Source organism: Polypterus senegalus, chromosome 8 (assembly GCF_016835505.1).
Source record: "Polypterus senegalus isolate Bchr_013 chromosome 8, ASM1683550v1, whole genome shotgun sequence".
NCBI lineage: Eukaryota > Metazoa > Chordata > Cladistia > Polypteriformes > Polypteridae > Polypterus > Polypterus senegalus.
The window spans coordinates 25187796-25215382 of record NC_053161.1 but is presented as its reverse complement, the minus strand read 5'-3'; the positions used below and the strand labels follow the sequence as shown (position 1 = coordinate 25215382).

The 27587-nt window shown below is 36.9% G+C and overlaps 1 protein-coding gene across 3 annotated transcripts in view; it reads right to left on the bottom strand.

Moving 5' to 3' along the window:
* The window catches only part of nell2b (neural EGFL like 2b), a 405950-nt gene extending 385376 nt beyond the window's left edge, over positions 1-20574 (bottom strand). Inside the window, exons 1-3 of one of the 3 annotated variants that reach the window (XM_039760883.1) lie at positions 19886-20574; positions 19476-19604; positions 8069-8219 (exon numbers count right to left, since the gene is read on the bottom strand). In XM_039760883.1, the coding sequence (XP_039616817.1) occupies positions 8069-8219; positions 19476-19604; positions 19886-19940 (335 nt within the window). In that variant the 5' untranslated portion in view covers positions 19941-20574. The remainder of the gene's footprint in view (positions 1-8068; positions 8220-19475; positions 19605-19885) is intronic. The other 2 variants (XM_039760881.1, XM_039760882.1) reach the window with 2 other exon arrangements.
* Positions 20575-27587: the final 7013 nt, after the last annotated feature.

Here is a 27587-nt window from a genome sequence, read left to right as displayed (position 1 = left end):
TTTATAATAAGAATCAAAGGTGTTTTTGTTTAAAAAAAATCTCAAATATTTGTTGAAGTTGCAAATTTAGAACAGGATGTACGATAAAATTATAAGAAAACTGCATTTCAATTTGAAGTAGCTCAATAAAGCAGAAATAAAATCTACTATAGGATGTGACATAATGAGACAGCTATTTCTACCTTTATGTGACATCTGAAATTAGGAGAACAGAAAAATATCAGGTGTTAGACCAGGGAAATTAAGATTCTTCAAAACCTGATTACTCTTTTTCTCATAAGAGGACCAGTAGTCAGCACAACTTGGTCAAGGCCAGGAGGGTCAAGGAGACACCCTGACAGAAGACAACATGCCCCTGCAGCCCAACCGAACACTCCAGAACCACCCCATCTGGCCACATGACTCAAGAAACTTTCTTAAAAGGATGCACTAGAAAGAGGATGGCCAGTTCATGTCCAGTTGCAGCAGAGAGAGGAACTCTGCCCTGTGAGGGTCCACTATATGCTTGTGGTGGACTTTAACCCAAAAAGACAGACTAAGAAAGAATGAGAGACATTTGTAAAGCTCTTATAGTATTATTAATGTACAATATCATATAAGCACCCTTGTACGGTTATTTCTATTAGATTTTGACATGTGGGACAAAATAAAGCTTAATTTCATTAAACAAATGGAATGGCTATGGCGTGATATTTTTTTTCTTAGTGATTAGAAAACCTCACCAAAGTCAAAATAATCAGCTACATTTCAGCCTGAAATGAGAAAAGTACCACTTACTTACAATATTATGTTTTAAGCACTTTGAGCTACTTTTTTTATGAAAATGTGCTATATAAATAAATGTTGTTGTTGTTGTTTAATTTGATAAAATTTCACAGAAGCAATAAACAGATACTAATAAAGATAATTAGGCACAGTCTCTAACAGTGACATAAATGTTGCATACAATATGCAGTGGACCTCTGGTGCAAAAATGTTTACTGACATCAGATTATAAAAGAATGTCAGCCATAATACAATGAAGTTAATCTCATTTTGAAACACAATTACATTTTTATTCTGTTGACATGTCAGATCACACTTTGCTCAGGGTATGCAATGTAATGATAGATCATGGTTTGACAATCTCTGTCTACTGCTTGTTGTGGAAAACATATCCTCAGTGCTTACTATCTTATGGTATAGCATAAGCATTGTGGGCCAGAGATTTAATATTAGGGAACACTTGATCAGTAGGTTGAACAATTAAAAGAGACAGGCAGGCAGTATACCAAATAACAGATGGGAGTCATAAAAAACGTAAACTCTTTAATGCCCAGTCCAGTTTCCCAACACTACTATCCTTAATGTTTACCAAGTAAATCAAGTAAGTCTGCTCTGATTTCATTTCAAAATAGTGTTAAATGCTGACTAACTTATCACTCTAAATTATCACTTATGCACACGTTAGTCAAAAAAATATATCAAAAACTTCCATATTGTGTAATATCAGTCATTTTTGTGGTTTCGTATTAGCTGGTGACTGAATTTTCTGACACGTTAGATTCATCGAAGATGTTAAAGAACAGCAAGTAATCTCAACAAATGACTGATGCCTTCTTGCTGATGACAGAAGAGGATAATCAGCGTAGAAGGATCATTAGGTACTTGTTGCTTTAATTAGAAAAGCCTTAAGTGGTGTAATACATTCAGAGGAAGTGAAGGCTCACTGTGAGCTACTTTCTGGCATCATGAAGCTAGTTTAGGTAAAGATGCACAGGCAAATGAGATAGATAGATAGATAGATAGATAGATAGATAGATAGATAGATAGATAGATAGATAGATAGATAGATAGATAGATAGATAGATAGATAGATAGATAGATAGATAGATAGATAGATACTGGACTGGGTTATTTGTTATCCCTTTCTGTTTACAAATGGACGTGGTATATTCAATGTGAATTAAAATAAAATTACATATTTATTTAGGGTACTGAAAACCTCTAATATTCATTTTTAACTATATCTTGGCTTAACATCTACAAAGCTGTTACCCCTTTAGTGATATGTTAGTTAAACTCACAATAACCTCCTTGGTTTATGACCTTGGTGTGGTGGATGAGTTGATTGGCTCAATGATCCTTAGACCTTTAATACTGTATATTGTATTAATATATGTGATCCTGAAAGGGGCTATCTATGTGAAACCTCAGATAAAGAAAAAAAAAATTATCGCTCTGATAATGGTTCGAAATAGTCCAACAGAATTTTGCCTAGTTTACTGGCATCCACCCTTAGATCCAGGCCTGCGCGTGGTGCTCACCAATGATCACTTAGTACCCCGTGACCCACTTAGCCCCTGTCAAAAAAAGCTCTTGTAGTCACCATATGGGCTCTCTACCCGTGAGGATGATTGGATAAAGGTAAACAGCAATGCCAGTGGGACAGATCCAGGCATACTAGACCTTGGCAATGGAAATGAAACATATGTTTCTGTAAATATTGTGTTTAAGTATGAGCAGATTGCAGGCACATATTATGAAAAATGCAGACCTGCATCTCTCCATACGACAGACCAGCTTGATATAATATAGCTTTGTTTATACTAGCATTAATATTTATGCAACCTACGTTATGAAAAATATCTTTGCACAGATTCATCTTTTCAAACTAAATAGACATGAAATCCAACCCTTATAATGAAGGCAATTCTAAAAACACTAAAGGAAGAGTAATAACCTATCAAATTAAAGTGGATTCTATTACTATAATGCAGTACAATATTTCCAATAGATCAGAGTTTTAAAAAACTGGTAAACAGATTTATTGCGACATCTATCAAAGATTTTTTATCTTTATTAATGTAAGCAGAATGGTTAGTTTAATTAATGAAAGCCACATACCATACAATATTTATGGGAACAGAATCTTTGCATTTAACATAGAAAGGATACCTATTTATTGCTCTGCGACTTTAGAATATTTAAATCTTTTGACCCACTTATTCATATTTATAGCTTCCGTGAGAGAGAACCATGCAGCATTGTACTCACAGCAGAAAGCAATACAGTATTCGTTCATTCATTCATTCATTCATACAACCAAACTCACCTGCACAGGCCAAATTTCACAAGTCACCAATCGACCCACACATACTTGACAACATGCCAAATCCATAAACACTGAGACAGGAATAGGATTTAAACAGAATATTTGCAAAACAAAAAAGTATCCTGACACAATGAAAATCTACAAAGGAACAAATCCATGCAAGGATTGGAGTAGTGGTAAAAACATCTGCTTGAATACACAGAAACCATGAAATTGTTCACATGTTGAAGATTGTTCACAAAAATATTTGTCTTAGATTATTATTGTTATTTTATGTGTTCTGTATTATTTTCTCAATAGAAAAGAGTGAATTTTAGATTGCCAAACATTCATTTTGCAAACAGTGAAGCAATACATTAAGATATCTATATGTAAGAATAAACTCACATAATAATAGACGACTTTCCAGTTAAACAGCGTGTTTGAAGGCATATAGCCGCATGGTTGATTAAGCAAATCTAACAAACAAGCTATGGATCAATGGCGTGATGTTCTGGCTAAACCAAAGTGACTAAATGAAACAGACACAGCTATTTAGAGAGCATAAAACTGGGTGAGGGACAATCGTACTAAAAGCGGTGAGCTGGTGGTAGATGTGACAGCTTTCACATCATAGACCATGGCAAAAGTGAGCATAGCAACAAGACAAGGTGGTCATCCTGAATCATCAAGATCTCTCACAAGCAGAAACCCATCAGCAGTCAAGTGTTTCTAGATGTGCTATAAAGCCCTTTGGTAGAAACACAAACGAAAAGGAAAGGGTGGTCAGTCATGAAATCTAACTGCAGAAAGTGAGAAATACAAGGGTAATTGATAGAAGCTGATGCGATACAACACATTTGTGATGGCTTATGGGTAGTATGAATATGCACAGTGTAGCCCCCTGCATTTATTCTAGTTGAAGCCAAGATCAAAGGAACATGGCCACTCCACTAGGGGTTGCACCATTGTAAAACAATGAGCTGTATAGTGAGAATTCTTTTAAACGGAGGAAGTGAAATCTGCACATTCGAACTATCAATAAGCCATTGCAAAAATGTTGTATTGTGTCAGCTTCTACCATTTGCAGTTACTGTGTAATATTCAAATTGCCTTTACTTTTTGATTTACATACGTACAGTACATCAAACCTAATCCCCTTTGAAACTGGAAGATGCCCGGCTATTAGTTCAGAAACTACTGCGACTCTAGTACAACCACCTACTGTATATACAACAGAAGTCTATTCCATCAGAAGTGATCTTGGTGGAAGAGTTGTGACCAAAAAGCCATTCCTCTAAGATGAAAGAAAAGCCAAACAACTCACCTACACACAAATTCTCAAGGACTGGGATACAGAAAAATGCTCTAGACTGCCGAGTCAGAATCTGAAATATTTGGCTCTAACAGAAGGCAGCTTGTCTGCCAAAGTGCTGGAGAAAGATGCATGGATGAATGTCTGCAGGCAGCAGTGAAGCACAGTAAAGGTTCCTTGAGGGTTTGGTGCTGCATTTCTGTAATGTTTAAAATCCTTCTGCTAACCTTTACAGCTATTCATGATTTAGCCCCCCCATACCTGTCTAACCTTCTCCACATCGTCACCCCTTCCCGTACTCTTAGATCATCCTCCTCAATTAAATTGACTGTTCCTTCCGCTCGTCTTTCCACAATGGGGAACAGAGCTTTCAGTCGTTCTGCCCCCCGACTTTGGAATGCACTGCCTCCTGAGATTAGAAACATTAATTCATTCTCTCTGTTTAAGTCTTCAGTTAAAACTCATCTTTTTAAACTTGCCTTCTCTATGTAAACACTGTACTGTATTGTGTGTTGGGTGTTGTGTAAAGTGTACGGTGTCCTTGAGTGTTTGAAAGGCGCCTATAAATAAAATGTATTATTATTATTATTATTAATGACATTGATAGTCCTCTCACTACTGAGATGCACAAGCAGATTCTTATCCATCAGGCAATACCAATTAGAGTCTGATCAGCTCCAGCTTCATTATGCAGTATGACTATGATCTCAAATACACAGCCAAAATCATAAAAAAAAAAATCTGCAGAGAAAAGCTGAGCAGGGAATCCTTTAACAGATGCCATGCCCTCCACTGAACCCTGCTCTCAATATCAATGAGCCAGTGTAGGACTACTTTTAGAGAACGAAGCAAGTAAGACAGCCAAAGTCTACAGTGGCACTGTGACAAATTCTCCAAAAGGCATTGAACAAATTATCATGCCAGTACTTTTAGAAACTAGTGGACCTTAGAGAATTGCCCTGTTTTTAATGCAAATTGTGGTCACACCAAATATTGATTTCATTTTGTGTTTTTTTTCTCTTACGCTTACCGCACTTTCTAGGAAGTGTATTGATTTATAAAAAATATTTTGGAAACATTCCCAGTTTACACCTACGCCTTCGCACAATACTGTATACTGAAGTGAAAAAAGTACAGTAAAAAAATATGAATTTTTCAATACTGCAACCAAATTAGTCTCTTCTTTATTCTCCTAAATAGCTGTAAAGGCTATTACTTCTCCATTGCAAACAAGGATCCTGGTTATACTAACATGTTTTTAGAACAATGTCTTGCATCAAAAGAGAGTCAGAAGCTGATATTTTCACTTAGATGAAGCAGTCATTGGCACATTTGCAGTTATACCCCCGGACCCCATAATACATGTGCATAAAGATACTCTGCTTCTGTCCACAGTAAGAATAAATATGCATATGATTGTAATGTCCACACAATATAGTATCTATAGTGCAATTCATTTTTAATATATATTTTGATTGTTTCTTTTTATCACAGGCTGCTTGTCATGCTCTTATAACCACCCCCTACCCTACCCTGTTTTGAGCAAACTGTGATATCTACTTGTAATCCAGGAAACCACTGCTTCAAAAAAAATGTAACAACCCTTATGGTCCCATTTTGTTAATCCACACAGTTTAATACTTGGGAGCTGGAGACACTGGAAACAACAAGAATGGGGGCCAGTCACTGGACAGCACAATTACAAAGAGACAATTCAGTGTTGCGTATTTACCCGTTACGAATGTCATTAGAGTGCGGAGTAACTCCACGCTAGCAGACCAGGGAACTTTCAATCACTGACAGGTGAAAATAAAACCTGACTCCATGAAGTTCTGCAGTGTCAGCACAAACTCTGACACTCTCATTTTGATTATAAGGTTTTAATCCTATCTTTTAAAATAAAAAAACTGTCACAATACACTGATATAATATAAATCAAACACGACAAACAGTGAAGGGTCTTGACCAGCATGTTGAGCAAAATATGTATACTAGGCAGATAAAAATATGTGAACAGGGCAAAGACAAGGTAAGGGGGAGATTATGTTTCGCCACACACTGACTTAAAAATTCACAATTTTTAAAAAGCAAAAGAGAACAGAAGAGTAAGCCTAAAACTGAAGGTTAGACCACAGGCAGCTACACAAAGAAAATTCTGGAAAGTGGCAGCCAAAACCGAGAGTAAAAAAAACTGTGTAAGGTAACTCTGAGGACAGAATCGAGAGTGGCTTCAGAGGATCTCAGTTGCTTTTAAACTTATCCCTGATGAACTCTTTAGGCAAAGAGTTTTAGTGGTTATAAAAATTATTTGGACATGGATAAAAGATAACTGCAGCTCAGGGGTTATCATGTCATGGGAAATATACTGAAACATTTTTAACTTGTTCCAACCTGCTAACATTCTTCTGCCTGATTTGCCATAGTCCAAATGAGAAGTAAAAAATTTAAGGTATAATACTTTTGCATCCAATATGGCACCATGGGTAACAATTCTGCCTCACACATCAAGCCTCTGGGGTTTTAAATCTTGCACCTAGTTATTCTATGCTCTCCCTGTGTTGGTGTCATTATACCTCCAGATATTCCAGTTTTTCTCAAACATCCACAAAAACAAGCTGGTGAGGCTGGTTGACAGTTCCAAATTGGCTTTTTAGTGGAAGTGGATTTGAAAATGGCTTGACACCCTGTCTGAAGTTGTCGCCTGTCTTGCACCCATTGTTGCCAGGTAAGGCTTTGATCCTCTGGCAACTTGAATTTGATTAAGTGGTTCTGAGAATATGGTGTTACTTCACATTCAAGAAATGGGTTTAGAAGAGTTAGTTCAAAACACGGTCATTGGTACATCTTTGAGTGATGGAAGACATGATTCTTCTTCTTCTTCTTCTTTTAGCTGCTCCTGTTAGGGGTTGCCTCAGCAGATCATCTTCTTCCATATGATGGAAGACATGATTCACGGCAGAAAAACCCACAAGAAGTCTTTTCATTTGAACATACGGTATGTTATTGCCTAATTTAATCCTCTTTAGGTAAACAATGAAGAACTCCGAAAAAAAAAATCAGGCTTTGCCTATTACTTTTTTCCTCAATTGCTATATTGAAATGACATAACAACATTGAACCTGGGTGTCATGGTTAGCACTGTCTCCTCACAAATCCAAATTGTTGGGACTAAATTTCATGCCTGGTCACGGCCTGCACATTTTCACCATTTATCTCTGGTATTTATCCGATATATTAATAAAACATGCACACAGGTGTGGGTGAGTGCACGACTGGGTCCCGTGATGGGTTGCTGCACTTTTTAAGGATGGCCCCTGTCTAGCACACAATACCAAATGGATAGATTCTGACCCCCTGCATCTGCTAGTTTTATTAACAACTTTCATATAGAATCTATTATGGTCAACTGAATGCACCATTTCTGTGCTCTGCCATACAAATGAAATAATAAAATTTAAAAAAACTGTGCTGATAGTATAGGGTGGAGGTCGACGTTTGTCAGTGATGTCTTATAAATATCAGACACATTGTCTATTCAAGCACGCGGGAAGGGATGGGATAAAGCATCAGATGCAATCAATGACTCCCCCAGCAGGAGTTTACATAATTTTGGCTTGAAACAGTACAGAGTCTCTGCTGCAGAAGGATCACAGTGAGTCCATCACTTAAGAGATGCTTACCTTTGGTCTGAGTGATGGAGGGATAAAATAACTCCTGAATTTAGATGCTCCTGACGTAATGTTGCTAAAACAGTAAATTCGTGCTTGTTGCGCAATTTTTGTGCAATCCTTTCGGCTACAATTGCAGATGCCTTTATACTCCTTGATGTATCTGTGAAAAAAAAAAAATGAAGAAATTAAATGATTCCCCCTGGAGTAACACCGGTATTCACTTCATGATATAACAGAAGACTGCCACAAAAAGAAAATTGGGTTGTTGGTGGTTTTCTTTTATACATTTGAGGCAACAAAGCTGGTAACATTCAGCATCCCCTCCTCTTGTTACAGTGTGCAGTGCAAAAAAAATTAAGCAGCAGCTTGGCGTTGCCTCACTTTTGCTTTGCTTGAATGATTTATTGATGCTTAGCACGTGAAGCTTCACCTCACATAGATCATTCTCAGCTGGACGCAACATCATAGCTCTTATGTGTATTTATCTATATTTACTCGGCTGTGACTTGAATTTAAACCAAAAAAAGGTAAAACTGAACACTGTCTTTTTTCCCCAGATGAACACTTTTTTCTTCTTCCACCAGTGTTCAGGGTTATCCCTCAATGCAAGACTCTATGATATTTTAATGGAACTATCAATAAATGATGAAGCTTCTCAGAAGCAATCACATCAAAGAGTTCATTTTTAGTCATTGAATGCACACAGGGTGGCACAACACAGTTTTGTGCTTAGGCACTAAGCAACCTGCTATTTTATTGCTATAAAGATGTTAATCTTGCTTCACTCAGGGTAAAATAATAATGCTTCCATTCTAAGTATACACCTTTGAAATCTGTAAATATAAACCTTGAAAGAAATAATGAATATATATATTATTTAAAAGAAAAAAAACTTTACGAATAAGCCAAGAATGGGCATCAGGTACTATATTTAAAACAGAGCTGAAACAAGTCCAATTGGAGCCTCAGTGTTTAGGTCTATATGATCTCACTTAGTCCACGGGGAAGGCATACAGGATTTTCTTCTTCTCCTGTCAAAACATCACATTAATTCCAGTTTCTTTTCTTTCCTTTACAAATACTGACACATTTGGTGCTGCTTATTGTACAAAAGTGATGAGCCACCACCAAAAGGCCATCTGCTGTTCATAAAATGAGCCGCACAACATTACTAGATGGCTTTTTGTATGTTTTATGTCACTTTTTACGCCAAAAATGTAATGTTTAGGAAATGTCACAAATAAATAATAAAGGGAATATGAAAGATAAATAATTGACAGGGTGGCTTCTTGGCAGCCTACAGAGATGTTCACCTGCCAATCTTAACTTTTTAATACGAATAATGGGAAAAAAATCTTTGCAAATTAATCCTATACAGTGAAAATGTATCAACAGCAATGGACATAATGAACAAATCTACTCACTCTGGGTGATGGTGTTTGATGTGTTTAACCGATTAGAGTTAATTAGTTAATTAGTGAGGACAGGTGTGCTGTGCCTAATTAAAAGAGTGGTTACCTAGGGAGACCGGGGGGGATGTTTCTAGAAATAATTGGGCTTTGGGCTGCAGTTCATAAAGAATGCAGCATTCCGGGATATGGACATCCACAATTAACCTATTCAATTGTTAAATCCCCACACCAATGCTTCCACCCCACCCTTCTTTCTTAGTCCTATATTTAAATGTATTAAGTGTTTTTATTGCACCTATTTAATTACACCTTCATGATGCATCTATTAAGCTGTTTCCTAATATATTAGCATAGCAGGGTAAAGCATTCAAGGTTTTAAATAAGTCAACCATGTCCAAAAGTATGTGCATTTCATTCACTGCTTCCAGACAAAAATTAAAGCTGTGGCTAAATTCTTAAAGTGGATGAGAAAAGAAACACGAGAAACCTTTTTGTTTCTCTAGGGCAACATACAGGAGCACATTTGAAATATTACCTAACAAAAAAAAAAACAACTGATATCTATAAAAATTAATCTTGATATTGACTACTGTAAAATACATTAATATAACTTTGCTTTTTGATCTGGTCTAAGAAGTCATGGATGAGGTCATGCAAGACAACCTTTCCCCTTAAAGCATGTGTGAGCATTATCACAAAATAAAACACTGTGGGGATTTGATAAGGTGACAGGTCATGCAGTCATCTATGCTAAAGTAAAGTAAGTGAAATTATCATTTAAAGATATTTCGAAATTTAAATAAAAAATAAAAACATATATGAATTGCGGGTAACACTTTAGTTTAGGTACTGCAAAAATGCATCTATTGCATATTTACTCTTCTGTAACAAAACATTTACGTTTTAGTCTTCATAACACTTCTAAAACATCAGTAGATAGGTTTTTCATTGCCGTGTACTGCAGTATATTGTCATGATGAAAAAAAAAATGTTAATATGAAGGATTCACAGACCTTAGACTTAATATGTAATATCAAGAGAAATGTGTGTCAGTTAAGCCACCTCAGACATCTCCAAAGTGAATATTTCTTAGTCAGTCACATTGCAGAGATGAATAAACACTTTACTGATGCTTTGTAAGTGGTAATGAACACCCGAGGAAGCCTTTTTTAAGGTCTTCCTATATAATAGTAAATGAGTAACAGATACATTTTACAGTATCTAGTGTGACCAATCTGTGTACAACTAAAATTAATTTATGGTATCATTAAGTGATTTTTCATTTATTTCAAGATTTCTACAAAATTTTGCATTTAGAGATACTATATCAAAGGCAAGAAGTACCCTAAATGAAATGTCAGATCATCTCAGTGCATCGCCAATGCACAATGAACTCAGTTTCTGCCACTTGCACACATTTCTTTGAAATATGGGATGAAACCTGACTGTCTTGAGAACATATAGGAAAGATATCAAGCTCTACACTGGCTGTGACAATGCCTAGACTTGTACCCAGGTCCTTAGAGTGAAGTGCTAACCACTATGCCACCCTGCCACTCAGCATACAATAAGTAGCAATAATAACAAAAATAATAGTACATAATGCCTACAGGTATTGTTCAAGCCGTGCAAAGCTATAATACTCTATGTGCGACATATGGCACTGGTGGGAGTCAAGCAATATGCACAATTCTCACATTTGATGGCAGGTGATGAAGGGGTGGTAAAATAACTGAGTCACTTGTGAATAATCTGCTGATAAAGATATGCCCAGATATCCCTGGCAAACCAACTCCACCCACCTAGAAGTCACTTATAAAACCAGAGAGTTTTGTTGGACTGCTGAAAGTCAGTCAATGCCACATTGGTGCCTGGCGACCTATTTCCATAATATTGCCTTAAGTGGGGTGCAGTTCACCACAAAAGCTATAATATAAAGCAAAATTGTTTGATTCATTGATGGCAGACAAGGTGCCAGTGCGTGCCGAGCACACAATCCTGCCATTGCAAGATTTTCAAAATTGAGCCATTTAAATAAGGCATAGGGGCAGTCCCTCTAACCCAAACACTCAGGATATGACAGCCTCCCCAGACTCCTCCCGGTTATCGAACAAAGACCCCCTGCAGGAAAGAAGCTTTGTGTTGCAGCTATGAATTTTGAGCTTTTTACACTGCAGCTGCACATCAGCCAGCATCCACAGAGGGAATAACCTTATTTCTCATTCAGGGCATATCAGAGTTTTGCAAAAGGCATCAAATCCCTGTCTTTTGTCAGCAGCAGTGCTTCCTTATTGACCCTTTCTGCAAAAATGGTTCAATTTAGTGATGGCTGCTCCCCAAGTGTACAAAAACGGAAAGCTACTTTATGCAAAAGGTCATAAAGAGCGTGTTAAATGTAACCTCAGAAGCAGGCATTACAACACAAGGAATGGTTTATTGTTGCTTTTTTTCCCCCCAAACTGTTCCCTTCACAAAGACATTATGCACAAAAAGAATATCTGCACACAGTGTTTGTATGCATCTACACACCTACACATGTACTTTTTATAGACTTCAAAGAAAAGCAACTTTCTATAATAGCAATAATATATTTTGCATTCAAGATGCTCATGAAACAAATAATATTTATGATGTGCAAGAAGCTGCTTTGCATGGATAGGTAAGTTGATATACAGAAAAGGGCAAGGAAACCCCATTCTAATGATCAGGGAACATTGGAGACGGTAGTGCTACAGTAAGCAATCAAGGCCACCAGAATGTCACTACGTAGAAGTCACATGCAGGGTCATCTCAACCATATGGACAAACTAGGCAGTCACTCAAGACACCAAAGGTTTAATGGGGGGCAGTTTTTTGTCCACCATCATAGACACTGCGTATACAAACACTTGTGCTTGAAGGTCAATTGGGGCCCACTTCTTAATCAAATGTCTGTGATGAGTCGTACTCAAAGCTCAATATATGTATAGCAATTGCCTCCAAGACTTCATGGTTTGGGTGCTACATTTTCAGTTTTGCCTAGAAATGCAAAAAATGTTGAGAAGGCCCTGGCCATATGTCCATGATTCGCCAAGAATGCACTTTATTTTGTACAGGACATGCAAGTTAGCTTTATGTGTTGTTAGGCTCTCTGGATCTTACTCTAAACTCAGCCCTCGAATTGTGGCCGATAGTCTCCATCCTGTCTGTCAATGCATGAAGACTGCAGAGATCCAGCTTTTTAATACAGAAGGAACAGAAGGCTGATGATGGTGTAGCTGACATTAAAGTAGTCAAGTGCGTAGTCAAGTTGCATATCACATGTTGTAGGTGGCTTCAACCCATGATGACCCAGAACAAGCTAAGATATTGATGCGGTTCCCAAACATCCACCATATCTGTGTTTTATAGTATTTGAGCTCTTAACTCTTGAATAATTCCTGTTAACTAAAATAATGATTAGGTCAATTATGATTTTAAATTATTCTTTTTTAGTTATGAAGAAGATCTAATTCTATTATGAAGGCAATAAACTATCTGCTCCCAGCAGTGAGCTGTGCTTTGTAAGTGCAATCACAGACAATTGTCTTTGTATTTCAGAATATTGTTCAGTGATTAAGAGAACTGCTGCAGGTAACGGCAGCATAAAGCTTCAGCCAAAAGCAATAATATTTTAACATGCCAGATTACCTGAAGGATGCATGGACACAAATGTGGATAGACAGAAAAAGTCGCATATAACAACATTTAACAGAATGTATCAATGCATTAGTACCGCCACCACCCTTCATGGTAATGAACAGGCAGCCATTATAAGGGCATCTGCATGCCAATCTCTGTATGGAAAAAGCCTATGATATTATTATCCTTACACTCTATCCTAAAATAGCAAGAATCACAATGCTCAACTGTGAAGTACAGAAAAACAAACCTGGGAATTTGGAACAATAATGATTTCATCACAATCACAATACACCTTCTTTTAAGCCACTGGACTGCCAAACAAGGTGCCAGCCTATAAGATAGACAGTAGACACCACCAATGCCAAAAGTAGATTTGTATTCCTTTGTTTTTAAAACTTCCACTTCAGATCTTTCAGACTAAGGGGTGACTACACTATTGTTATGCATTCCTTTGAGAGCTTCACAGTTCACAGCAGAAGACAAAAAAGAAAGAAAGAAACAGGCCAAATGAATCTTTTAAAAACTCCTTCTGCCATCCTGATGTAAAGTGCTGCAAGGAACCGTCTCTCTGAGTGAAACAAAAAATATTTTTTTTTATTCATTAAGATGTTATAACAACAACAAAAAAATCATATCCACTTTCATATAGAATACATGACTTTGTGGCTATCCAATTTGCTTTGTCTTGTCACAAACATTATTAAAAATAAAATGCATTTGTCATTCCAACAGATGGCGGATGACAAACATTAAACCCTGTTTTTACAAATCCCATGCCAAATGACATATCACGGAAAAGAAATATGCAGTGCATGGTACTCTGCAAACATTACCACTGAGGGCTACATAGACTACTTAGATTTCAACCCGTTTCAGACTGGTAGCACAGATAGTTTCCACTAATACTCTAGATACAGTAAAGCAAGGCTTAACTGAAAAACGGATTGGGCTGCAAAGTGTTGATACCTCACAGCTCTGGATAGCGGGTTCAACTGCCAACCCTGCCACTATCCATAAGGAATTTGTCCATGTTGATGCTTGCTTTTTTCATTTTTCATCTAAATCCCAAAGGTGTTCATGTTAGGGTAACTTAATATGGCTTGTTGGACATTCACTAAGACTTTAGCCTTGAAGTCACAATGTTGCCAGCCTTAATCCCACTTCCTATTTACTAAAAACCCTAAACAAGTCACTTAACCTCCCTCTTCAGCTGTAAAAATAGATACTAAAATTATTGTAATTGACCCTGATCATATTACTTACATGTTGTTAAAACATCTGCCTGTTAACCAATAATAATAATAGTAATCAAGCTCTCTATATCGGTATGGCTGACTTTAAATGTGAGAATGTGGATTTGTGCAATCCTCAAGTCTGTCTTACAATAAACTATCATCCCATCCAACGCTGCTTCCAACTTTGCAGCCTTTGTTGTAGTGATAGGCTATGGCTGACCTTTCAAATATTAAAAAAAAAAACACAGATCAATTACACAATTTGTTCTCATCACATTTTGCTCACATTGTTAACACATCTTAAAAGAGGTCTAGCAATCATACTTTCCAATGACAAGCATAATAATTTTGATGTTATTACATACCTTTTTCTATTTTTTACAAGGTGTGATAACAAACTTTCTTGGTGAAAAAAAATGCAAACTCAGGTCTATTTGTTCCAGGTCAGGTTATGGCCAATGTCATCTCCCTAGGGTTCAATGCACCATTTACCATTATATTAATCCCCTTTCTGTCTCTCTCCTTGCAAAGTAAAACAATATTCTCACATTTGAATTGGCCATACTTTAAAACAAGGAAATTGAGAAGGCTGCATCAAGCGCGGCAATCTTTCTGCAAAACCTCATCTTACAACTTTTTTGGTACAACGCTTGCTACACCCGATAAACCTTAATTTTCAGAAGTGCTCTATTGCTTTTAAACACATCTATTTTACTGCATACTGGCAACAAACTGAGCAAAGACAACATACGAACAAGAATGTTATTAAACACTGGGTGCTGCCTCGTGGCAAGAAACACGTTTGGACGATTACATCTTTAGCAAGAGCTATCCATCCAGTCATTGGCAGACCCTCTTAATAAAGTGCATGGTTCTGGCTAGCAGGAGACTCTTCCAGCAGTTCTGGGTGCAAAGTAGTAATGAACCCCATTTGGCCAGTCCACTTTAATGAACACACCCAGGGATTCCACTTATTGCTGGTTATTCAACTAATTAGCCAATTTGTGCAAACACCACACAGATGGTATGCAGATCTGAATTTAAATCCCACACTTTGGAGTTGCAAGCAGTAGCAATACTCGCCACTGTGCCACCATCTCTGCTGTCTTTTATAAAAGCACTCTATATTATTAATATCATATCTTGTATTATTAATGTTTTCTCTTTACATCACAACATACATTTTTTGTACCACTGCCTCATGATGAACAAGTGTTACAAATTATTCATACTGCCATTAAAGACTCATTGGTATTGTGCATTGCTATGTTTCTTGCCCATGTTTGATACTACGATGGAGCAAAGTCTGTTTGTACTTCATACTTTTATGTGAACGTTTGTTGAGGTTTCAGTTTCTTCTTTCACTTAAAAGACAAGCTGTCAAGTCGATTCATATCTCTTCACTGCCCCACTGTACGCCTGAATGTAGCTACATTTGTGAATGCTCTGTTAAGGACTGGCCCTTCAACTATGATAGCGACTTATTTTTTTCATCTTCTGCTGCTGCTGAAGGTGGGTTGTGACTTCCGGTGACCACAAACTTGATACAATGCTAGAAACTGAATGGCTGTGTTCGTTAAGCTTGCAGTCATTCCACCCAATAACAATATTATACAAGACTATTCATACTACTTTCATTCCTCACATTGGTTGTGCAAAAAATCTTGAGCAGAATTTGAGTCTCCTTAATTTTCCCAATGAAGACATGTTGTGATCATAAATATGTCTCTACCAATCTCCCTAATCTATACATTAATTCTCTTGATAATTTAGATCAGGAGTGAAATATTGATGCTGTGTTTAGCACTGGGCTCGATCTATGTATCCACTCATTGTTTGTGTGAATTTTACGCTTCCCTCATGTTTGCATGGGTTATTCTCCTGGTACTCTGAGTTTCCACCCTCATCCCCGTATGTTTCAGGTTGATTGGTGATTCTAAATTGGACCCATGTCAATGTTGGTGTGTGTGTGTGTGTGTGTGTGTGAAGGCCCCCTGTAATAGAATCAGCTCGCTCCCGCCTTACAACTGATACTGTCAGGACAGGCTCCAGCCCTTGTTGACGCTGAACTGTATTAATTGAAGTACTATTAAAATATTAATTAAATTGTGTTATGTAATTAATTTGTTAGGAATTATTTGCAATAATTAATTAAATTATGTTATGTATTTAATTTGTTACAATGCACAATCCCTTCTGTGTTAAACAAACCACAGTTACTTCTGGTGCATATTTGTAAAACTATTACACGAAAAGTATTTTTTAGGGAATTAAAAGTCATTCATCACAATACACCTAGAAAAGCAATTTAGAATTTAATAAGCAATTCAATCAATGACTCAATTTGTATAATTGCTACTACTGAGCTGTCAGTCTGATAATGTGCCAAATAGAAAAGATGGTAATGGTGACAATGAAGAACTCAAGTATGCCTGCGTGTAAAACTGAACATCCTTAACAAATTGAGAATTAGAGTATGGTAAGAGTTTTTCTTTTTCTTGTAATATCATTGCTTTTTTCATAGAAAAAAGGAAAACAACAAGAATTATTGCATAAACGTATGCACATTAAGACTAAACAGCGTCTCTTTTTACCCTTTCACTAAAGAACAACACATTAGCTTATTCCACAAAGGCTGTTCCGCTAACCAAAAAAAAAAAAAAAATCAAACTGTCGCCTTCTACATTTCTCATTATGTTCCCAAACGTGTGTAGTGATCATTAAATATACGAGCCCTGGGCTATTTACATGTGTTCAGCTATAGTGCTGCCTTGTGGGGCTCATGAAACTGAACTGACAAAAGGACAAAACCACACCCAGTACACTGAACCACCGCATGCCGTCTGAATAGGACTTTACTTCTTTTGATTTGTTTTTAATTAGACAGTTTGGCTCCTTTGGTGCAGTCTTATCCTTTTTATAAACCAAATAGCTGTACCTGGAAACTAACTGATTACAGTATTAGATGCAGTAAATGGGGATATTAGTTTAAAGTATTTTCCTAGAAAAACAATCATTTAACTTTGTGATACAAAAACACTACATCTTCTTTTTGGGGTCTGTCATCCCATATGAGAGCCCTACAGGCAATAGTGATTTCCTCTTCTGCCAGTAAAGAACATGATATATAAATGACGGAAATTTATATTTCCCCTAAGCTCATAATGTTTTTCTTTTTTTTCTCTTTGGCTGTATCTCTAGCTCCATATTACAGACAATAACAGTAAAGGACACGGTGCCGTCTGAATTCATTCTTTTGGAACAAACTAAATCCTATTCATAGCCCATCCCTACAGAGGTTTTGACAGCACTTGAAATCCAAAATTTATGACCTGCTTCTGGGTGAGCCAGTTTACTTTCAAAGATTATCTGATGACATTCAGTGCTGCTGAATTTTGGCAACAAATGACTAAAAGACATTTTTGGTTTTTGTGCTTGCTGTTTATACTGTTGCAAATAACTCACTGCATAACTGATGTCCAAAAGCAAGTATTATTAGTATGTGTGAGTGGGTATTGTTTCCCAGTACTCATTACAGTAAAACTGTGGACTTAAACAAACAAAAATAATTTAATACCTTGTCTTTTCTTGTGAACAGCAGCCCTAACTATTTTAACAGCATGTTTCAAAGATTTTTCACAATGACCTGCATTCGCACAGAGGGAGCACAGGATGTTGAAAAGACTTCTTGTTACAGATGGGTGTGTATTGGGGATGTGCTGCTAAAAGACACTCCTCACAGACTCAGATTTTAAGAATTTTTTTAAATGAATATTAAAATGAAAATGAAAAGTACAAATACATTTGTGGGTTTCATTATAGTAGTTTGGGTATGTTGTCCTTTAATTATGAAGTGAATCTAACAATTTTTACTTTCAAATTATATATACTGCAGAACCAAAAAGATAGATAGATAGATAGATAGATAGATAGATAGATAGATAGATAGATAGATAGATAGATAGATAGATAGATAGATAGATAGATAGATAGATAGATAGATAGATAGATGCTTGAGGATATCCGGATATAAACTATAACCAACAGAACTCAAATCTCCTCAACCCTTGACCATATCATCTTCCCTAGTTTATTACAGTGGCTCCTGCTCAGTATGCCAGTGAATTGTAGTATCCAAGTGGCTTAAATCAGACATGAGACTAATAAATATGCCATCTTTAATTATAAAACAGTAGACTTGAATATCTTATTGGGGAATAAACATGTAGAGAACAGAAATTCATACTTATCTTCAAATGCTGTAAGTCACAACAAATGTTGGTAATTTAGGCAAACATCAGAAAATGTAAAACTAGTGTACCAGTTATTTTTGCCATGGGCTGGCGACAGGTCCGGGGTTTGTTCAGTCCAGTTCTTAATTGATGTCAGTCCTCTAACTAGGGAATATCTGGGTTAATCTGGACTTAAAAAAAAAACTACTTTATAATGAAATCAGTGTTCTGTAATGGAATGTATCTGCTAACACATTTGCACCACCTAGTGAAGGAAGTTTCAAAGCGAGAGTTTTGGGACATGACGGCTATCTAACGGAGTGTACATTTTTAAGAGCCAATAGGTAAAAATATATTCCCTTAACACTGGTATAACGATGAAAACTTGTTTCGTACTCCTTATGGATCATATTGCAAGCACACAAAAGAACCTGGCAGATTAAAACACGCACACCTTGCTCTGACCCAGTTCTTACAAACAGTGAGGAGGTGGCGGGTTATCTATTTATCTCTGTTCATAAATACATCCAAAGACCCAGAAACAAAAAGGTTAAGTATCTGTGATCCTGCGCGTGTTTTCTAATGTATTGAGGAGCACGCAGTAGCAGCAAAGGTATTAATTTTGTTAGGAGTAGCAGCTTAACTGTGCACTTTCATTGATTTCCACCTCATTTGAAATACCAGAAAAAAAAAAGAACGGAATGAACATCACCGAGTGCCTGGAGACAAACGCACTGACGGGTGATGCGTGCCAGGATTCCCCTTCCCATTTGCTACCTGCCTCGTCCAACTTCCAAATGTGTCCCCCAAACGAATCACTCTTCCTAAGAACCCAATTTACCAGAAGTAAAGTGTATCGATCAGTTGCTCGTACCTTGAAAGAGAAACGCTTTGCTCCCATTATGAAAGCCCTGAACCTGCGAAACTCCTTCGTGAGACTCTCCCAGCTTCAGTTCATTGAAAACATCGATCTGCAAAGCCGGATCGACACCGAAACCTAAAACTGAGAGAAGAACAAGACAAGATAGTGGTTATTAAATAAAAGAAGCGCTGACACATAGAGAAAGGAAGCGCATTCTTCCCCCTTCATTGATCCATGCAGATCGCGCCGAAAACGCAACCGAAGACAAAGGAGGGTTTGGAGTTTGTTTTAAGAGCGCGGGGAAGCTGCGATAAAGTGACCCGCAGCCGTTCAAAGACACCACTCACTCTTGCGAGTTTAGGTACTCGCTTCAGCGGTGTGAGTGACTTGCATGGTTTAAGTGGAAACGGGAAAACTCTCACCTGAGCAGGTGCACAGAATGCACAACGCGACGCCAAGTTGTAGTAATTCCATCATGAGAAATAAGCACGGAACGAAACAAAAAGAAAAACAATCAGTCCATTTTCTTTTTGGCCAGACCGATGACACAAATCGGTTCAGTGAACCAAAAATGTACTTATATTTGGAAATGACAAAAACGCTGTTGAATGCTCTGTATTCACATTTACATCCTTAGACGCTAGAATAATCTCCGAAAGAAGTTGAATCAATTCACAAGTAATGAATGTGAAGAAAAAGAAAGAGGGCGAGTACACAAGGTTAAAAGAAGAGAGACATGTGAATCCAAGCAAAGCAAGAATCACTCCGTGATACGCATCCGCTGATATCGCTGCTAGAGATTACATCAGGTAGACAGACTCCCGAGGAGACGCACGGAGCCCCCTGTTCTGGCAGCCAGCTGGCTCGCAGGCACACTGAAGCAATGCGATGCGATGTGATGCTGAGAGGGTAGCGAAGTGCGCTGCAGCCTCCCCGTGGACCACTGCGGAGAGGACGCCGGTGCTGGGCGGTGCTGTACAGTGAGATCGGGTAGCTGCCAATTCCAGGCTCCCTCTCCTCTTAAGAAATTGCCACTCAGGCAGATGACAGCGACGAAAGACACGACCCTCCGCTCGTGCGTCTGACACAACGTTAAATTCATTTGAATGCCTGAAGGTGGGGGTTCGGGCAAGCAAGACTTAAGTTATGCCATGTTTCTTGGATGATCGCGATGTGTTTAAGGGGTAGATAGATAGATAGATAGATAGATAGATAGATAGATAGATAGATAGATAGATAGATAGATAATCGAAATGGTAACTAGTAAAGGAGTATGAATAAAATATAGATTCTATCATATTTTAACCATGCCATTAGTAATGTATATTTCTGTTTTAACAGTGCAATATATCATCTAACCATTAACAGCTACAGTTCATATTTTGGAGGTTCTATTAAATACTACAGAAAATTGAAAATGCACAGATTTTTCCAACATTTTGAGAGCAAGTTCCGTTAATTAAAATACACGGTAACAGCTAAAGTTAAAACTGTTTGATTTCTATATAGTGCGGTAAATAATTCAACAGTACCATCACCATTTTTTTGTCACTGTCACAATGAAATTGTTTTTAAGACTAAATGGAACCCACACAAAGGAAAGGTAAAGTAATTGTTCTTTGAATGTAACGTTTGGTTCATGCCTTCTTTATATACAGTATATTTATAATCTAGACATCGGCAGCTGCCGTATTTATAGACTGTTTAGATTATTTATCTCAAGAATCAAACAAAATAAGTTCTAATATGATTCCTTGTCTGATCATTTGAAAAATCATTGCTGCTTGAAAATGTGTGAACTTCTACTGTAACTCATAAATATGTGTCATTTTAATATGTTTAAATATATTTAAATAAGCCTCACATTTCTGAAGTTAAAAGGGTTTAATACCTAAATTGTATGCATTGTTTAGAGTAACTGAAACACATAGTAACATAAGAACTAATAGGAATTTTCCACATGAAAAAGTAAGTATAAAATACTGGTTCTCTAATGGTGATTTATTGGGTTGCGTAGTTCCTCATTGATCCATTGCTTGACAAAGCACCATTCCATTCTGAGAAGGATTCTTTGCAAATGAAAATGGTTCTTTGCACTTTAAAAACTTTCTGATATGTTAAAAAAAAAACCCTAAAATTGTTCATGTATAGGCTAACTAGCTATAGGAAACTAACAGATTAAGAAAACCTGGACTTAGCCTATGTTAACATGTGAAGCAGGAGTCCTTTTAAAATCATGACCCATTAGTATTTCACAAATCTGTTATAATCTATCCTTGATTATTTATGAAGCTTGTTATGGATCTAAATTAATAAAGGTTTCGTTCTGAAACCTTCATGTTGATGGGTCTTTTTGGGGACCAAAAATGGTTCCTCTATGGCTTCAAAATTCATCACCTCAGTCAGTAGCATGGTGCTAAATTAACCTGATATGAAAAGTATAAATTAAAAAGTTAGTCATAAGGATAGGACCTACAGTAAGGACCTGTGGTATGTCTTGCACTATACAGAATTCCAAGAACCATCCCAAGTCAGCATAATAAAAAATGTCCTTATCTAAAGCGACCTGCAAAGAAGACCTTTGAACATCAGAAACCTTGTGATGAGGACAAGCCATTCATCTAAACAGACTTGTCCATTCGAATCACCTTGATTGTCCAAAATAACATTACGCTGAGATTTGACGGTCCCTATTAGTCCCACTCTTCTACCACACTACTTAGTAATTTATTCAATGTTTCTGTGGTTCTTTGTGTGAAGACATACTTTTAGACATTTGTTTGAAATTTGCAAGTTTTCAACTGTGTCTCCATTTCTTTGTTAAAAATGTATTTTTAAGTAACAGCAAGCATCCACTATACTAATTATTTTCATAACTGTAAAAACTTCAATCATGTCAACTCTTAATCTCCTTTTGCTTAAACTGAAACATTTCAGTCTCTCCTTATAGCTCAAATATCTAAGTCTCAGAATCAGCCTAGTCACTCTCCTTAGGACTTATAGCACTACTATAGATCAAATCTGCAAACAGCACACCAAGTGAGACTTTTTATTTAAGCATAGAATTCCTGTAATTGTACTCCACACATTGTGATAAAGAACCAAACATCCTATTAGCTTGCTTAATTGCTTCTGTACATTGTCTGGATGTGTAAATTGTGACAAGTCCACTCTGGCTGTGTTCACATTACCAGGCTAAAGTGACTCAAATCCAGTTTTTTGCCTTAAAATGTCTCACATCTGATGTTTTATGGGCTGTGTGGACACAACTATCCAATTTTTTAAACGTAGATATGATAGGAATGTTGTACTAGATTAAACATGTATCAGATTCATGGCCAAGTGACTGAGAATTGGCCGATCAGAATTCATGTCTTTTTTGCATATAGACAAAGGCTGAGTGCTGCCATCATCATCCAACACTGGCAGAGTGACAAAACAACAACAGAGGAGATCTACAGCTGAGACAAAAGTCACAGTCTCACTATTGCAGGCTCCTTTCTTGTACCCACACATCACTTGATGCAGCAGAACTAGCTGCCAAAACAGCAAAAGCTAGTTCTCTCACTTTTTTTCACCTTCTTGACATAATCACGTGCAGCTGACAAAGTGTTTGCCATACTCTAGAGCAAAATACAATGAATACACTAGCTACACTAACTCATCCATTTTGTTGGTTTTATTACCATGAGATGTCTCTCAAATATGACGTTTTTTTGTTGTTGGCGACACAGACGACCTATGCAACAAATGTGTCAATGTGTGTGCGCATGCATTTTGGGAGAGCAAACACATTCACATTACAGTTAGATACAATTCACTTGTAGTTATGAATATGAACAGTCAAGACAGGCAAATCTGATCTTGGCAGAAAATCGGAATTCAGCAAAAAGGCTTGTAATGTAGCCTCTGACTCCTAAGTCCTTCTCATAAGGTGTACTTTTAAGTATCAAACCTCCCATTGTGCATTCAAATCTAACATTTGCACTTCCTACATGTAATATTTTACATTTATTTACATTAAATTTAAACTGACACAAACCTGCCCAAGCCTGTATGCTGTCCATCTCTTTTTGTAACAATGTAGCTGATTCTACATTATTTGCCCTTCCACCTAGTTTAGTATCATCTGCAGATTTAACTAGCTTATTGATTAAACTGTTCTCCAGATTGTTTATGTATATTTAAAAGACCAGTGGCCCCAGCACTGACCCCTGAGGGACACCAATTCTGAAAACATTCTCCTCACCATAACCTGTGTTTGAGCCAATTTTGTTCCCACCTACACATCATACCTTGAATTCCCAGAGTTTTACTTTGAAGAGTGCTGTAAAAGATCATCAGTCTGGAGCAGATTATAAAAGTGCAGCTTCATTTTTTGAATTCAGGAAATCTGGTACATAAAATCAAATTTCACAGTTACTCTATTTGGGCATGTATCAAAATGATCCTGCAGAACAACAGACAACCAATGCAGGACATCTTTAACAATCCTAGGGAAACCTCCAAGGATCTCAAGTTGTTCTATATTCCTCAGCAAAATACAGTATGTCATTCAGAGGTGAGTAACAAGAAATTTGACAATTACACGAAGGTGCACAACCAAAATATCAACTCTGTCCTCCCAAGCATGCTACATTATCATGTTTTACAATTGTTATTTTGTCCATATACTATAACTATTTGCCAGAATTAAGGAAAACTGAGGTGAAAAAATCTACATATACTGTAAGAGAACGACAGGCTTGCTGTTCCTGAAATGAAATTGGGTTCTCTAATGTAACAATGATTTTAAATATTACAGTTCATCTGGTAAATAATGGATTAGGAGGAAGGCAATTTGTTTTTTGAGTGGCTCAACTTAATAGAAATATTCGGGTAAGTGGGCTGTTCAAGCAGGATGTCCAATTAATGTGCATCAGCGAAAATATTTTTGCAAAGATAAATGTGCAGTAACACCCTCAGGTAAAACTGACTTTGATCAGAAACCATAGAAAAATATATTTATTTTTTGTCAGTGCTGCGCTATTGGAGATGTTATACTGTATTTTCTACAAACTGACAAATTCAGGCTGTGACTATTTCTGTTAAATAAAGATCAGTATCACATGCCATTCATCCACTTTCTGACTTGCTTTTCCAGTTCACTTTCTTTCCACTTTTCCTGAAGAGGACTGCAGTAGCAGCATGCTGATCTCAACAGACGAAACTTCTCTATCTCCAGCAAATTTTCAAAGATTTTCCTAGAGAATAACCAGACAATACCATGACAATATAACAATATGATCCCTATATCATGTTCTAGGTTAGCTTCTTGGTCTTCTCTCAGTCAGTTGAACCGTTCTACATCTTTCAGGGGACATCCTAATTCCATGACCAAAACACCTCTACTGACTGCTCTTGATCTAGAGCAGCAATGGTTCTAATTTGAGACATTCTATTGGGAATTTGCTTTTGAATAACTGGGGGGCTTTGCCCCCTGCTTGCTTCGCTCGCCAACCCCCAGGCTTGCAGTTCTGCCACTCGCATATGGGGATTTGGATGTACAATTTAAAGAGATTGTTATTTTCATGGGAATTGTTACATATGCATAATAGAATTAACTATTTTATATTACAGCGAATAATTAACCATATTAAAAAATAGTAAAACGTAATAATTTGAAAGTAAATTATGTTTCATGTTACGTTAGAGTTATTTATTGTGTAATATGATTTCATTCTGTTTGCCTTTGAAATTAACACACAAATACTTTTTAAACTTACACTTTTACTGCAAACCTTCAGTAAAAACAATTTTTTGAATTACATTTTCATCAATTTCACTTGAATTTTGATTCTGTATTTGGACTTTCTCGTGACAATGCAACGTATAACTGCCCATGACTGAATTTCGTTTCTTTCTCTCTATTAAATAAAAAGTCTTTTTTGAATGTTTGGCTTTGAGATTTGTTAATTGTCTTTGAAAAACTATTCTAACAGGAAACTGTTAACGTTTTAATACAAATGGAGATATCAAGATCTCCTTTGTTGTCTAATGTTATCTGCGGAAGATTTACTACATTACCTTTCTGATGGTGTTAACGGTTGTAGATATTCTTCGGGATATTGTAAGTTGATGTTTTCATCTTCTGCACGATCACCACCAACTGTTTCAACATAGTCTATTGATATGCATTTAACCAATTTGCCGTGTAACCGGTCATCATTTTTGGCGTTGATTCATTTGACTTCATCATTTCTCAGTGCTAGGATTGCCTGTGTACTCATTTTTTCAGTTGATAACCCTTTGTGATGAAATTCTTCAATAAGAATTGAACATAATATGTCTTCTTTAATTGGGAACTTAAAGTGAGGAAAACGTTAAAATTTATAAGAGCTGAGAGTGCAGGAACTGTGTCTATCAAAAGCATTCACACAAATGAGAGGTGAGAGTACCGTGTGCGTGGTTGAATATGGTTGAAAGGAGGGCGTGACTTGAAAAAATCTCATGGCCAAAGTCTTATCTTGTGGGACTTCAAAAAATATCGAAAAAAGTCTTGTCTCGTCCCAGGATTTTTTTTATATAATAGAGACACAGCTGAAGTCACTCCTGCAATAGTTCAAATTATCATCTTTATTCAAAAGATCTTGGGGAGCAATAATATATGAACATCTCAGTCCACTATGACAAATCCCAAACAAATAAACAGGAACTGAACTGAACTTTGAAAGTGAGATAATTCTCCAGCTCCTCATGCCATCACAGAGAGAGACTAAGAACCAAGAAACCCTGCCCAGCAACCCCATTTTGGCTGCTTATACTCACAATCACTTTCTTTCAATCACTAGGAAAACTTATGACTGTAGGTAAGGATGGGAATGTAGACCTAATGGTAAATCATCCACTTTGTCCACAGATTTATCTCTCACTTTACCACCATGGTTTGATACAATGTTGGTAAAACTGCTGTCAGTGAACTGATTCTTTGGTTAGTCTCAGAATCAAATCTACCATAACTGGTGAACAAGGCCAGAGGTATTTAAAGCCATCCACAGCTGGGACTATGCAACTCTTTAACGAAAGAGGACATTACCCAGAAGATATGGATGTTCTAATTCAAACATCCTAACAATGCCATATTCAGCTATGAACTCTAAACATTCTGCAGCAGAGATCACAGTATGGCAAGGCCAAAAGGACAACATCATCAAAAAAGAGCAGAGATGCAGCATTTCAGTTCTCAAACTAGAATCCATACCACCCACGACACCACCTTGATATCCTGTTCTCAAAAATTATGAAAAGGAGAAGAGGCATGAAAGATCCTTATTGAAACCCAATGCCTACACTGATCAGTCTGAATGTAATGCGTGAGCAGAACTAATGTAGTTCAAATACAGAGACTGAATGTCATGCTGCAGTGGTCCTGGAATCCAATACTTTTGCAACATCTTTCACAGGAAATCATTGGGCACATGGTCATTCATTTTTTCCTAAGTCTATAAAGCACACATAGGCAGGATTTACAAACTTAAATGTCCCCTAAAGTATCTATGCAAAGACAAATTGTTGGCCTACTATTCCATGCCCAGAATAAAATATACGTTGCTTCTCCAGAACATGAGGTTCAATTATCATATGGAATCATATGGAAGTTCTGTTACTCCAGCTTTACTAGAGAGGCTAAGAGGTTTGAGTCCTCGATAACTGGAACACACCCTACTGCCCACCTATTCAGATATCAAAGTAGATGATATCTTCCTGTCAGTCAAGTTAACCTAATCAGTATGGCATCCACTACCAGTTTACCTGACTCAATACCTCTTTACCTTTACAACTTGTGTGCAGTGTGGTGAGCATATCCAAAAGGACCTTGACATTAATCTAAGTTGCATTTATAACGTTGAATAATGAGTACCTCATAATCAGTATTTTATTTGCAAAAATATAAATTAAATTGCCACATTAAATCTGAAGTTCAGTGCTCAGGAGGATTCTTTGAATGGAAATGATGGGGGCAGCAAGGCTAAATTCAAAACACTTAAGAAAATGTACCTTTCCAAATAAACAAGTCAAATATTTATGTTATAAAAAATAAACTTTAATTCATTCACGTTATTTTAATTAGTTTTCCACCAACAT